Genomic DNA, 15,408 nt, shown 5'->3' on the forward strand with positions numbered 1-15,408 from the left:
CATATACAGCATGTGAAGGTGCACCATCAGGTAGCCAAGGATAATATAATTAATTGTTCTGATATGTACAATCCTGCCTCAAAGGAGAATAGAGAGCCAAATTGTACCAGAATTTAAAGGTTCTCTTCCAGAGGTAAGAAAACCACACTGACATTGTAATCAAGCAAATACCGAAAAAAAACCCAAAAAACAACAATAACAACAACAACAGAAAAACAGTCTATTGTGTAGTTTATCCCATTTATAAAGATGGGAATTAAAAACTAATTTTTTATTCAATTACTCTGTTTTTTTTATCAGCTTTCAACAAGCTCAGTTTCCCACAAGCCACCACCTACATGGGTTAAATGTCCCTTAACAGAAGAGGTCAGTGATGAGCATTGAAAATGGGCAGGAAGGCCTGAATTGTTTCTTTTTTTTTTTTTTAGATAGCAAAGATTACAGTTGAAAAAAAAACTGGAAAGATCACATTAGATAGAACTGTGAATATCATGAATAAAAAAGAATAGTTATTATAACAGTTATATTATAATAACTATGATAATAATGTGTAATATGTGCACTGAACTTGAGGTTTTTGAATGCTAACAAATTATTTGGTTTAGTGTAAGGGTTCAAGTTTGACCAGCAAGTGTTGTAATAAATCATTTTTATCATATTTATTAGGTCTTAGTATATTGATAAACTCCTGGGACATTGGGACATTTTCCGAAAGACAGATGAAAGAAACCCTCAATGAGATATTGTACTAGGTCACAAAAGCTAGTGAAACAGCAGCTAGTCCACATGTGACGTCAGGACTTTGGCTTGGTACAAAACATCATGCAGTATCTTGCTTTTTAATGAGCCTTAAGTGGACTTGCTATTTCATATTCCAGCTTTTTTTTTTGTTGTTTTTCGTTAACCTATTCCCCATAGCAACATGGCCACACTAACACAGCTCTTGTTTTGTTTGTGTTGTATGCTATTCTTTAATAGTTCCTGTATCCCTTTTATCTGGTTGAAAAAGTCCACTGCAGGCTGCTCTGTGTGTTGCTGACACTTGTTGTGCTGTGTATAAAGGTGCATTTATGTGCGACAGGAACCTCCAATTTCTGAGACTTGATTACTGACTTATGAACAGCAGACCTATTAGTGGACACAGTTCAAGATATCCATTATATAAAATGACCATACTGTTTATTTTCCTGGGTGTTATTATTTCTCAATATAGTTTGTGGATGCTGTGCAGTGTCTGCAGCTGATTCTCAAGTTTTAGATAACCGGCGCTTCATAGCAGTATATGAGCACAGTGCACATAGCCTCAGAGGAGCTGTCTGGGTTCTTTGTTTTTTTCTTTCTTCCTCTTTCTTCCCTCCTTGTCAGACTGTGCTCACAAGTACTGGAACTTGCCATTCTGGATCAGAGTATGACGTGCTAACACTGACGTCAAATGTACTGAGAAATAAAGGCATGTGAAATAATATTCACATTCACAATTCTAAACCCACACAGACCCCACAGAAAACAAATGCTCCACTGATTCACGGCTTGTGAAAATACTACATCTCCCACATACGGTGCACATACTATAACTGTCTGTAAATTAATGAGATTACAGCTCAGTTCCTGAATTAGATGCGACATCATTTCATGGAGGCTGAATGTGTCACCTCTTGGATAAATTGATCGGTTGAGAATGAATTAACGATCCCTTTGTTGGACTGGACGTTCGAGGCTGACCATACATACCAATAAGTGTCTGAATGAAGCCTGCATCAATTGCCTCACAACATTTCGCTGGGCAGCCATCAAGCACTTTGTGAATGAAATGGAGCAATCCCAGAGGCAATTGTGACTGTGAGCCATTTTGTGCTATTTGAGTAGTGGGGATGTCATAATGAAAAGCAGCCTCTTCACTGAATTGTTGTACTTTTTTTTTTTTTTTTTTTTTTTACACAAATCATGATTATTTCCGACACAGATCCAGTTTAATTGATTTAACATTAAGTAAATTTGAAATGCAAGTGAGAGTAGTGCAGGCTTGTATTTTTCTGACTGTGACAATGTTCTCCAAGGTTCTGTGAGGTTCTTTGTTCATCATATTGAGTCAGTGAAGGGAGCAGGAATAGCCTTTTGTGCTATTGGCTATGAAATTCTCAGATTTGCCTGCTTGAATCAAATAATACTGTCAGACAGATGGGGTGATTTAAATAAGATGAAAGAATAGGACATCCCATGTATAATACAGAAAGATCACTTCCTTTTCCTCTCGGAGAGATCCACTTCCCTCATCTGACCTCATAAAATAAGCTACAGTACATTTCTTCACAGCACAATCTTCTCAGTTCAGCATTCTGTGAGCTGCTTAGTAATCCTTTTTGTTTGGATATTTCTATACATGTGTTCATGTATAAATGGGACAAAGACAGCGAAATGGTGACAGCGTCTCTGTGAATAACACATTCAGTGAAATCGATTGGAAAAAAAAAGAATTGCAATTTTTATTTGTATTCATGTACAGTATGAACTACAATCTCAGGTATCAATAATTGAACATTATTCTCAGAGAAATTAGTTGGACTCCTTACAAGCACAGTCTCTTGTTTTTTTTGTTTTTTTTTCTTGTTTTTGTTTTGCTTTTTCTCATTTTTTTTAACAATTGAAGCACATGTAAAATTATGATCTGAAGTTTTTTTTTTTTGCATCATGTTTTTGAAAATATTTTTTTTTTGTAGAAATTTAACCATTTGATGATTATTCTCTCCAAAAATGAGAGAGAATATTCCCACCTACAGTAACCCTCCCCATACATAGACAGTTGGCAGAATAACACACAAGAATTTTATCACCTTGGCTAAGGTTTTTGCACAAAAATCAAGCTCACTCTGCTGGTATTTCATGTCCAACATTCGGCACGTCCGTCTTAATTTCATTCTGGCACTCAAATATCTCCCCATGTAAAGCCATCCTGCTCAAGTAAATACCAATACAGAGATATTCCATTCATTCTGAATAACTCACAACCTTCGTTCCCAAATATATATATGTATATATATATAAAAATCTCAACCTTTTTTTTTTCACTGTAGCCAGCATCAACATTGAATCATTAAGCCACCAAAAGCATTGAAAAGGAATTGAGCATTGAAAAAGAAAACAGTGGAAAGGGAAAGAATGGTTCACTCACTGACGATACCATTAACGGTACTGTTCTCGTCATTCCAAACGCCCATTAAAAGGCTGATAATGAATAGGTTTCTGTTTCAATTGTTCCTGCTCCATGTACAGTTTCACCTGTCTCTACTTGACCAGACACGCCAGTCTTAAGATGTATATTTTGCAACTTTGTTAACCATGCCACCATTATTGTGGAAAATGAATTAATACATTTGGGAGACTGACTGATCAGAGGCGTATGGTTTTGTGAGCGACAGTGCTTTACTATGCTCGTACTCTATGCTATGGTAGCTGTCGTCACGGAGATGGAAATCAGTAAGGCGAGTAGAACTGTGGACGGTTAAATTGTTCAGTTTTTCACATCATGCTGTGATTTATTTCATTTAAATAACTGAAACCACGCGGTGCTCCGCAAAGGTAATGTTACGTGCGGCTCAAATCCCATTAAACCCATCTGTAAATATACATTCCATTATGCCAGTTTTGTCAATAATCAGTCGCATTTTTGAAATCGCCACTGGGAAATTAAAATATGCTCATTGCACAGAGACCAAAGTGAAAGGCATATCTACCTCTTCTTACTTTCTGTACAAGGTCACTGTTTCCATGGCGACAGTCTGATGGCTAGTTTTGCCTCCTTATTTCTTATCTGTTTCTCACTCCTCTCCCTTCATATCTGCAATATCTTTGTTTGAAGACCCCTCATGACCATTGTGGGTCTCTTCCACCCCCCCCACCCACTGTTCTTCATTTTTCATCCCTGCCTCACCCTTCCTTAAGCCTTCCTCTTTGAAAGACTAAATGAAAAAGCAAAGCGTAAATAGACTACAGGAGAGACAATGTTTTGATGGTCTATAAATGATGCAACATCAAAGTGTGTGTGTTTTTCTCTGACAAAAATGAGACTGAGCAGGGGTCGCTTCAATATCAAAGGCCTCTACCCCCTGTTAGATGTTAGGCACAGGGAGAGTGGAAAAGTCTCATGCTGTTTTGTTATCAGCTTTCCTCTGTTAGTCTGCAAATGAACTGCTGATACAGATTAATGAGCTATAACCCATCTCCCCTTATTTTGTTGCAGGTTCCTAGCTGCTTCACTGACTATGTTTGCCCCGTCTGCGTTAGTCTGACAGGGTCACACTACATTACAAAGCAGCCTCATTTGCCTCTTTATCTGTACTAACAGATGGACTATCAGCGCCCGAGCTTGTGTGACCCTGGGGTGATGGCAAGGTAACGCGACACTGAGTGGACGTAGATCATTACTGGGTTAACAGGGAGGCTACAGACTGCAGCCTTATGCTCCCCTTCATTTTCCCAAGCAATATTCTGCCGTCGTGCGGCACATGCCTGCGGATAAAGCGAGACAAATGAGACATGGCGAGGGGTGAGGAACGTGCCTGAGCTAAGTGACAGAGAGAAAATCAAAGAAGCAAGAGGACACTGAGGAGAAGAGAGCGGAGAGAGAGCAGACAAGGAAGATGCAGAAATCAGAAACAGACGAGAGGAGTAGAAGGAAAAGAAGTAGTAAAGAAGAGGTGGAGGGAAGTGTGGGAGTGAGAACTTAATCTTAATTAAAGTGAAAGATATATGGATGGTTTTTAGGAGCCACAGGGGAAATGCACATTTACTCATTTGGCTGCTTTGCTCCTCAGGCATGCTGGCTTCACTGTGATATCATCAAGAGCTTTGTCATTAAAAGATCTAATTTTGTGCTGAGTGGCAGCTAGAATGTGATAGCTGATGAAAATAAACCAATTTTATGTCTGCATAGACCTCTAATTTAGACAAGGTATGCTGAACTACTACTAAATAAATGCTTAGAAATACTAAAACAATGCCCTTTACAAAAACATATTAATGTTTTAACGACATTAATTTTAGTATAAGGCCAATTTCTATGGTGGTTTCACATCGGTTGCATTTGATACATTCCATATTCACTTTAGGTAAACCATTCTTTCCCTTGTGCAGTATTACACAGAGAGAGAGAGAAAGAGAGAGAGAGAGAGAGAGAGAGAGAGACAGATAGAAATAAAATGAGCTAAAAAGCTATCACAAATTGTTTTTCTTCATTTAGCCACTAGACATACTTTTTAATAAATAATCTTTGTTTTTGTAAAGACACTTGTTAAAGTATCATATGTCGTCCCTTTGCCAAATGCTGATTTATCAACATCAACTCTGTCAAGTTAATGTCATTTTGATTTCTTTTATCTTCATGTTTTGGTCCATTGTACTCCAAGTATGAAACTGCTGAAACTGGATTTTGTCAAATGCAAGATCAGATTTGGGTCTCTTGTACATTGTCTTTTGAGCAGGCTTGAATCAGTAAAGGTTCCTGTGTGGCTGAGCTGTGTATGGTACTGAGCATTGGAGGGTGATGATAAGTGCTCTTGTAGGTGTTGTAGTGGTTGTAGTGCTCCAGTGGGGGCAGCGATAGGTGTCTCTCCATGGCAGCGACACCTGCAAGCTCTTCTTCAACAGTGATGACCTCCATGGAGGAGGCAGGGCCATCAGGATCCTGCTGGTTATGCTGCTTTCTCATCTTGTAGAAAATAACCAGCAGAACAGCAGCCATAAGCGTGATGGCCACAAAGCAGCCGATGATAATCTTGGTGGTTTTCATCACCTCATCCAGGCCATTGAGGGCGCCCTCTCCCTCCACATCAAGAACTGGAATGGTATAAGTCCGCTCTGTGGTCCGTGTTGAAACAGGAGTACCTTTTGTTGTTGAGGATGACACCCAGCCAAATGGGGGAAGTGGCGTTTGGATATCATCCCCGAAGGTGTCAGTGGTCTCCACGGTGACTGTGGTAAAATAGGTCACCCCGCTGTTTTCCACAGAAGTGACATTAAGCACAGCAGAAGCAGAAATGTTGCCTGCTGTGTTGCTAACCATACAGGTGTAAGTCCCAGTGTCCTGCATTGTGACGCTAGTAAAGTTGAGTGTCCCATCATTGAGTACAGACAAGCGCACCTTATAAGCCCCGTGTGTCACCAACGAGCCATTTGGTGTAAGCCAGCTGATGGATGTCAAGGAGCTTGTACGACATTTGAGCTCAGCACCCATGCCCTCTGTCACATTCAAGTCACTGGGTGGCTCCACGATAACAGGAACATCACACTGGAAATAGCTGTGGTCCAATTCCCCAATGTAGCGACCTTTAAAGACTGTGGGACTATGGCAACGAGCACAGCAGCTGGTGTTGGCAGGTACTGTCTCCTTCAGCCACCAGCTGAGCCACAAGATATCACAGTTGCAGTTCCAGGGGTTGTGATGGAGGTGGACCCGTTCCAAGCGATGCAATGGTGTGAAGAGGTCATGTGGTAGAAAGGTAAGGTTGTTGTGAGCCAGGTTGAGCTCCACCAGTGACTGCAGGTCATCAAAGGAATTCCTCTCAATAGTTTGGATCTGGGCATGCATCATCCACAGCTTCTGGAGATTGACTAATCCTGTAAATGAGCTAGGCTTGATAACAGACAGCTGGTTTCCTGACATCTCTAGCTCTTCAAGTCTAACCAAAGGTAAGATGTTGGGGATCTCCTTGAGGTTGCACATTCCCAGATTCAGGTAACGCAGATTGCTCAAGTCCTTGAAAGCTCCGTCAGATATGTAGGAGAGACGTTTGAGCTCACCTAGATCCAGCCTTCGAAGCGAGGGGACCCGGTTGAAGGCATAAGATGGTATACTTTCGATGGGGTTGTTCCGAAGCCACAATTCCTTCAGCTTGGACAAGTACTCAAATGCTCCATTGGGGATTGTTGTGAGCCGATTATCAAAGAGCTCCAAGGTGTTGAGACTGGCAAGCCCATTGAAGGCGCCTATTTCAATGCTGCGGATATGGTTCTTGCTCAGTTGCAGGATCTCCAGATGGCGCAGATGTTTGAAACTGTCCACCTTGATGACCTGGATGAGGTTGTCCTGGAGGTTTAGGTACCGAGTGTTGGTGGAAATGCCATCTGGGACGTCCCGTAGGCTGCGACGGGTGCATATGACTTTGCTGAACTGGTTACTGCATGAGCAGACAGAAGGACAAGTCTGTGCACGAACCAGCCCAGCCACCACCAGGATCTGAAGGGCCAAAAGTAGTACAAAGAGGGGGTTGGACAGCGCCCCCTTCAGCCTACGACCTCTCATTGTCTGGCGCTGGAGGGAGGAGATCATTGTGTTCAGCATTCATAGTTCATCCGCTGTTTGTGTTCTCTGCAACAAAAAGAAAAACAAAAGGAAAATATTACTACAGTCAATGGCATATTTGATATATTATAGACAAAATTGACAGAATAATTATCAAATTAATAATGAAAATAATCATAAAGTGCAGCACTACTCTATACAGTACAATATACTGTATAAAGAATGAAGAAGGGATGAGAGCAGGAGACGAATTGACAGCTTCAGTTAATTGTCAAAACTGCCCATCTGTGGAAAATTATAAGCTTTTTGTTAGCTCCCTAACCCTGGATTGTCCCAGATTTCCAGACTTCATAGAAACCATACACTGGAGACCTAAAAATGAAAAATGAAACTTAGCATCTGTCTCCCATTTGAGCAAGACCTGTTAATTCCTTGCAAGCCCCTTATTCATTGGATCTGTAGCTAGGAATTATTTAATACACAAAGCCTGTATCATTAAAGTTGTAAAAGAAATATTACAATCTACTGATGTCACGGAGAGCCATTAGTTTCAAGTCAAGACAAATCTCTGATACCAAAGCATTAGACTCTTTCAATGAATGCAAGCCTGCACTGTGCCTGTGTTTGTCATACACTTGCAAACAAATACTAAGTGCTATTGTTCTACATCTCATATCTTGATGTAAAACACAACAATATATCACGGATAGTCACTGATTAATGTTATACAGTGATAAACAAATGAGGGTTATTATTCACAATCTCGACTGTTCACTATAAGATTTTATTAGCTGTTTATTGCTTTTGAAACATGTTATCTGTTAATTTCCTGGGGTTTCAAAGTCGGGAGTTTTCATTAATTCATGATTAATATTTCTTTATTAAAACAGCATTGCAGTGCTGTTTACTTTTCATCACAATCCAATTTCTCGTCATACTAAAAATCCTGACAAATAGTATAATTCAAGAGTATGAAAAGGCCTGATATTGTCCTTCCATAACTTTAGCAGAATTTATTATCTCCCAAATCAAGTGTCTAACAAGAAACTCGTTACTCTGTTATCTTAGATTAGATTAAATTAGATTAGATTAGCTCATTCAGCCAAAGTGTCTAGGAATATGCCTGTGTGTGCTCAAGATAAAAATAGACCAAGACATTCAAACACATACAGTACAGCCTGTACCTCCCACTTCCACACAGCAGTGCTGATGTGTTGCTATCACCCTTTATTATCTTCTTCCCACAAAGATGGTAACCTACAAATAAATCAATACATACAGTATTCCAAACGTATCGTACAGTATATGCTGTGAAATTATGAAATGTGACAGCATTGTGTCAAGCCGTGCTATTAAGTGATGCAGACATCATTCTTCAGTGCAGTTAGTACCTTTGTCAAGAGCAAAGCATTCTTGCCTATTGCAAAAAACATCAAACTTGCCTACTGGGTCCTTAGCTTCAAGTATTCTCATTGTCTCTTCCCAACTCGTCCAATTCAATCTGTCTGTTAATCATCTCTTTTTGTCAACCCACGAGCAAGAAGAAATGAGTATATTATGACAGGTGTTTTCTAAGCTGTAAAAATTGTTAACTGAGGTGGAATTGTTCTCCGGTGAGGATGAGTGGCTGACTTAATCAGTAGAAATTAATCTACATGTGGCTTGGTTTTGCACCAGCCAGGCTGCCACGTAGTGTAGAGAGGCTGTGGAGAGACGAGCCTCTGCTGGGGAATCAGATCGAATGAGGCCTCCCACTGGCAGGAGCTCATTTTGTCTGGCTGGAATTACAACAACCTTTCACTACCACCTAAGAGAAGAAAATGTCAGACATGAAAAACACACCGATAGAGATTATCAGCTGTCAATAAAACATCTCTGTTTGCATTTCTACAAAAATGTAATTATAGCTTTGGCCACATGCCTTCTTCATAAAATTTTTTATCTGAACACATTTATCAGCACAGAATCCCTCATTAAATAAAGAGAATGCACGTATATTGCAGAAAAAAAGCTTCAAAAATCCTTCCTCTCTTTGTTGGTGCAACACTGCTTGGATTAATTTCATCCAGGCACGCTCAGCATGTATTCAGAGCCACTGAAAGCAATTGCTGCTTACATCTAAAATCCTGCCAGCTACATAAAAACACACCCACCCTTACTTTTCTGCTTCTGCACCAGAAGCCACTGGCATTATGTCTGACACCACTGTGATTTGCCAGATTCATTTGTTATAATGAGTTTGTTGGAAAAGTGCAAGGGTAACATATGTCTCAATCAGGGTACGCATAGCAAGGAGATTGTAATATAAAGCAGAGTGTTTCAGAGCACTTAAATTACAACATCAGATGATTAGAGTATGTCAGTGTTGTGCACTGCAAGCATGAGACATTCTACAACCAACTAGCGAAATGTGTTAGCTTGGACATTCCCACACACCAGGGAGGCATGCTTCACAGTCTGAGATGCAAAGACCTGCATAACTTAGTGTCTACCAATCAAGAAATTCAGTAACACCTGATGTTTCATTGTCTCATGAGAGGGAAATATGTTAACACAGCTCCACACAAGTCAAATAGTGGAGTACAGTACATCTATGAGGATTAAATGTACAAGAAATGTTGCATCATTAATAAAAATGCTTTGCAGTCACATCTTAGCTGGCCGGCATATTTACCATTTCCCTCAGAGTTCTGAGGGGAGATTTGGACTGTTTTATGTACAATGGCATTACTGCATTCAAGTGACAACAAATAAACATCTCAGTTTGCACTTTCACTCTCAGACAAAAAAGTCACATGTTCAGCAGCAAGCTAATGTCATGTGTGGCACAAAAGCATTATACTGATATGTTATTAACCCTGTTCTGCTTAATATTCCCTCAGGGATCACAAATCCTTCACCTCCCACATCCCCAAATAGCAGGACTTTAGTTTATATTCTTAAATTAAAGGTAATAATATGTTATAATAACTAATATCAATGGAAGGAGCATGAAAATAGGTTTATTAATCTCAATTTATTGTAATATTAGCGGGGAGAAATAGCATCTCAGAAAAGGCCAAACAAATTAAGTCACATTGTTTATTAGACAGTTACTGACATTTGCTGTTGATTCAGTCAGTGTGAAATTGATGATTGAAGTGGGTAAAATATGAAGTGATATGAAATCTGGCAAGTCTCGCCTCCTGACAGAGAAAGAAGCCTGTGACCACTAAGAAGGCTGTCTGATGAACTGAATGTCATCTGGCTAATTCATTCAACACATTACTGATTCATTACATTTGCATACGTTTGTTGCATGTCTTGTTTTTAACCTCGTTTGTGCTCATGTTGTAACCTCACAGACCATCTGGATCTTACAAGGCTTTTGTGCAGTAAACGTGCCTGGGAGATACAGATGGATAACGGATTTGTTGTGTCAGTGTTTGAAATTATGACACGAATCTTGAGGGCTAATGAATGTATTAGCATACAGAGTATATACAATATATAAGGACCTAAGCTAGCTGACAAAGAAGAGAGTATATTAATGGATGAGGTTAGTAATATCCTGCATTTTTCATCGAAATCCCAGGCGAAAACCAAAACCAATGCTGACTTAGTCTGTCTCTCAATATTTTCCGACTCTCTCTTACATTCCCTCTCTGACACACAGCCCAAAGCCCATTTTGTTATAGTGCAAAAAAATCTTTAAAAGCAGGTCACAAATAACAAAGGCTAAATAATTTCCTACAACAACTGGGAACTCTAGTTTTCAGAAAATGCTACCAGGAGTAAATAGTGTTAGTTGGGGACTACTAGAATAGTATAATAATATTGACACAAATTTTGAAACTTTAAATTCTGTATTATTCAAAAGAAAATTTCAACATTATCTTGTTCCAATGGGGAAAAGTTCTGCTTTTCTTTGTCATATATGACAGTAAACTTAATATCTCTGGTATAGAGGTACCTATAATTTAAAGACACCACATTGGCATAACAATGAATCAAATAATTGACAGATACATTAATAATGATTATGATGATTATTAATTACAGCCCTAAAACAAAACAAACCTAAGTAAAAAAATATGCTTTTGCAGATCAGATGTGGCAACACTTTCAGTAAACAATTTTTTTCAGTAAACAACAGTCTTACATTATGAAAATGCAGGATAATTAATAAGTAGTAATTAACAATAATACTCAGTTCAATAAAACAACAGCAGCATGGCTATGCAGTGTTCAGTAGTGGCCTTGATGTATGTAAACATGCCAACAATAATTAGTTAATTTGACAAGCTGTTAATTTGATTTTGTAAATACATGTATGACCATCTGTTTGTGTTGCTTCAAGATTTTAAAGTGAAGACGGCTTTTAAACCCATCACTTTGTAAAAATAAATCTATCCTTTTGTTGCAGTATATGTGCTTATTTGCATGCATCTCGAGGAGTTTGACGGGGGCTGTTTGTTTTTTTTTTTTGTTTTTTTTTCTTTTGGCTCATCATAACTGCAGCCTGTGCCTCTGTCTCATTCTGACATGCAGACTGAGAATGCTACACTCTCCAGCTCTGCTCCACCTGAAAAAAAAAAGGCAATTCCCCTCCCCCACCTTGGCCTCAGTACTCAGAGTGCTAGTGTTAGGGAAATAAATCTAGGAGGCTCTGGGATGCTGCTGACTTATTAGCTAAACTCTATTCTTTTAAGAGGAACAGAAATGATGGCCCTTTTGTTGACCAGATGAGTCTCAGACCAGCAAAAATAAAGAGTATTTTCTTGAACATTTTTCATTCTCTTGGGATGGTGTTATCCAACAAATATGTTTTAGTATTGTCACTGGCTTGCCTGCTGCATCCAATTTCAAACTGTGTCTATCCCTGTAACTAGGGTAAGTCCAGGTTGTTTAGACTACATGCTGTCATATATGCACTGTAATACTTGATATATTGTTGTCATGTTTACACTGGTTATGGTATAATCAAATCTGTCATGTCTTGTAGCTGTTAAGCCTGATTTTTTTATTTTTTTATTTGTCTTCTCCTTATTATCTGGCTTTGGTTGACGCCTTTTCTGTGGGAGTTATGCTTTGAAACAGAGGACCTTTTGCACCAATCGCCTTTGGTGAGTGTTTTCAATAGGGTGTGTTGGTGATGCTGCCTCATTTTCCACGGGTCTCCTCTGTGAAAAAGAATTACAGGCCACTGCTGCAACATGCTGTAGTCTAGGTCACAAAAAAAGGTATGATGCAAACCACGTTTTTGTGTTGTTTATTTATTTAACTACATCCTGTGTGGAATATCACTTTACTTAGTGGGATGCCCAAAAAGGATGGAGAAATTATTATTTCAGCTCTGAATGAAACCAAATCTCAATAATTTCTGTCCAATTTTCTGTCTCATCATGCAAAAGTACAACTGATTGCAGCCACAATATTTCATTTTCAATGTAATGGAAGCAAAATGAGCATCCTGACAAAATAGCTGAAGTAAAACTGTCTAGAGCCACAATTATCATATTCAGTGGATTCAATATAACATCATCCTGATTATGCTGAAACATTCTACAAAATCTTATTGAAGGACAATTTAGAGTCACTGATTCTGCAGTAGATATGAAATGGGGAAAAAAAAAACATATAAGCAAGGTCATTCTAGTGGGTTACAGTCAAGTGTTTTCTCTCATCTGTGTTGAGATAGTATTTCATGAATGGATGGCTGCCAAGGGCATTATCATTCAAAGGAAAAGATGGAATTGGTCTCAACCATAGGGTACAAGATGCTATGACAACTGCAGGGGCACTCTAAATTTATTCAAGTTGACTGAAAGTTTTTACTTGGTTGCTCACGATTGGCCACAAGAGCCAGAATGTGTTTAGATTCCAGATAGTACATTTGAGCCAATTCTTGGTCAGACAAAGCACTTTTTAGCAGCCTGAGGTGGCTTTTTGTAATTGTTTTTAATGAGAGTGAAACTTTTTAATTGCTACTATTGCATTGCTGAGCACCTTGCATTTCTCCACTCTAGGAGCCTCACGTTTTTGCAGGAACGCCCTGAATGCCTCAAGTTGAAAAAACTTCAGCTAAGAGAAGAAACGTCATTTGTGTTTTTCCCATTGTCCAATTTGGATGATTTGAGAGGCGGGCCTTCTGTTTTGTGGAGACAATAATCATGGAGGGCAAACTAGCGGTGGCTGCTGCTGCCCAATCTGAGATAACTGCTGATGCAAGTCGCGCATGTACTAACGTAAACAGTTTTTTCTCAGTATAGGTTTGTAAAATAAACTCTTATCATTGCTATGCTGATGATACCCAGCTTCACTATATTATGAAAATAAAGACATTATTATTTGTGGTTCATTCAGTGTTCCTCCAGTTCTCCTGTGCTGAGATCTGCAGTGAACTTGCTCCACTCGCAGCCTATGTCCCCAGACTGTGAGAAGGTGGTCCATGCTTTTATAATCAAGTACAGTTAACAAATTCTTCTTTAAATTTGACTAGATTGCTTTACTGGCTAGACCCCAGCATCTGCTTATTCATATGAAACCCACTATACTTCACTTTATAATGTACAATATGCAATGGTTTGCTGACTTGCGAAATACGAACGACTTCTCGTTGACTTTCAAGACTCATATCTGAATACATAGTTGGACTTTACCAACCGTAATTACTATGATCAATAACTGTCTAAAAAAAAAAAAAAAAAAAAAAAGGTACAGATCTGTGAGTTTACTTCACATCAAAATAATGGTTAGGCTAAGGACGGGTGATGCGGTGGTTGCCAAGCAATAACTTAAAAAAAGACACAACAAGCTGATCTTATTTTAAATTGTAGGCTTCAACAAAAAAGGCAGTGGTACGGCTGATGTTTTGCAACCTGCAGAAAGCGCTCTGTCTGATCAGGGCCTAATAGAACATTGTAATAAAACAATGTAAATTGATTTTCTGAATGCTTTCACATAAAAGCTCCATTGGCTTCTTTTGATCTTAAAGCTGCATTAATCGATTTTTGGCTTCTAGGGGGCAAAAAACATCAAAACAAGCTGGCAGATACATTGAGTCAACCATACATTAAATGTGGAGGCTGTAGACATGTAACTTGTGAATGCAGTGGAGCATTTAACAACTAAAATCTATATCAACTTTATGGCTTGATAGTATGTAAGTCTTTTGTTTGCACCTTGTTTACGTTGCCCCCAAGTGGTCAAAAAATCAGTTATTGCACGTTTAAGGATTAGGGTGAGATTGGGGTATATGCTCAGGAAGTTCAATGCCCAATATTGGCCTATAGATCCCAACATATTTGTCAATCCATTTTCTATACCCACTTATCCTGTGCATGGTCACAGGGAGCTGGAGCATATAATCCCACTAATGTATTAACCAAATTGTTGCCATTGTTGTTCTGATGAATTCACATTCATCTCTAAAAGGGCAAACTGTATAATAAGCTTTGTTTGCTTGGACACGAAAGAGAACAGACAGTAATCTAGGTCTCTTCATCATGAACTACGAGAAAAGAGGTGGTACAGTTGACCTTCTGACCCAAGCTTAACTTCTGCCATCCCTGTTAGAGCAGATTCACTCCCAGATGGCATGATCATATTATTGAAAATCATCACAATTTTAGATGACCAGGCTCATTTTCTCCAGTCTGTGATTGAGGGGATTAAATTAAAAGAAAGGCAAAATTGAGAGCAATCACACTGCCATCTGGAATTATGGTCAAACAGACAATCACTGCAATCTCTTGTTTCCGATGAGAAATGTAATATAATTATCAGCTAACCGGCCACTTTGCACTATAGACTGATGATTGCTATGTACCAGCCTTGGTTAGTGAATTATGACTGGCCTATTTTGTTTGCCTTTACATTTATTAAATGGCTTTGTCATCGCCATGACACACATTTCAAGCTTTTGATCAGAGTGGAAAGGCGACATGGTAAATCTGCAATATTTTTATAGTTCTATTAAATAACTTTTGGTCTGACTCAAGACTATCTTAAAAGCACTAAACTACTGTGTAAAAAGGGTCTTTTAAGGGTTTAAATAATGACTCACCATCAGCTTGTAAATCATGGAGATGGTAAGAGTAAGTAGGACAACATAACTACAGCTGTCAGTG

The 15,408-nt window shown here is 38.9% G+C and overlaps 1 protein-coding gene across 1 annotated transcript in view; it reads right to left on the bottom strand.

Annotated features, from left to right (window-relative positions):
* Positions 1 to 5,283: 5,283 nt before the first annotated feature.
* LOC121898360 (leucine-rich repeat-containing protein 4C-like) overlaps positions 5,284 to 15,408 on the bottom strand; it is a 37,641-nt gene continuing 27,516 nt past the window's right edge. Inside the window, exon 2 of the mRNA XM_042413362.1 lies at positions 5,284 to 7,363. Coding sequence (XP_042269296.1) covers positions 5,441 to 7,336 — 1,896 coding nt within the window. The 5' untranslated portion in view covers positions 7,337 to 7,363 and the 3' untranslated portion in view covers positions 5,284 to 5,440. The remainder of the gene's footprint in view (positions 7,364 to 15,408) is intronic.

Source organism: Thunnus maccoyii, chromosome 1 (genome assembly GCF_910596095.1).
Source record: "Thunnus maccoyii chromosome 1, fThuMac1.1, whole genome shotgun sequence".
Classification (NCBI taxonomy): Eukaryota; Metazoa; Chordata; class Actinopteri; order Scombriformes; family Scombridae; genus Thunnus; species Thunnus maccoyii.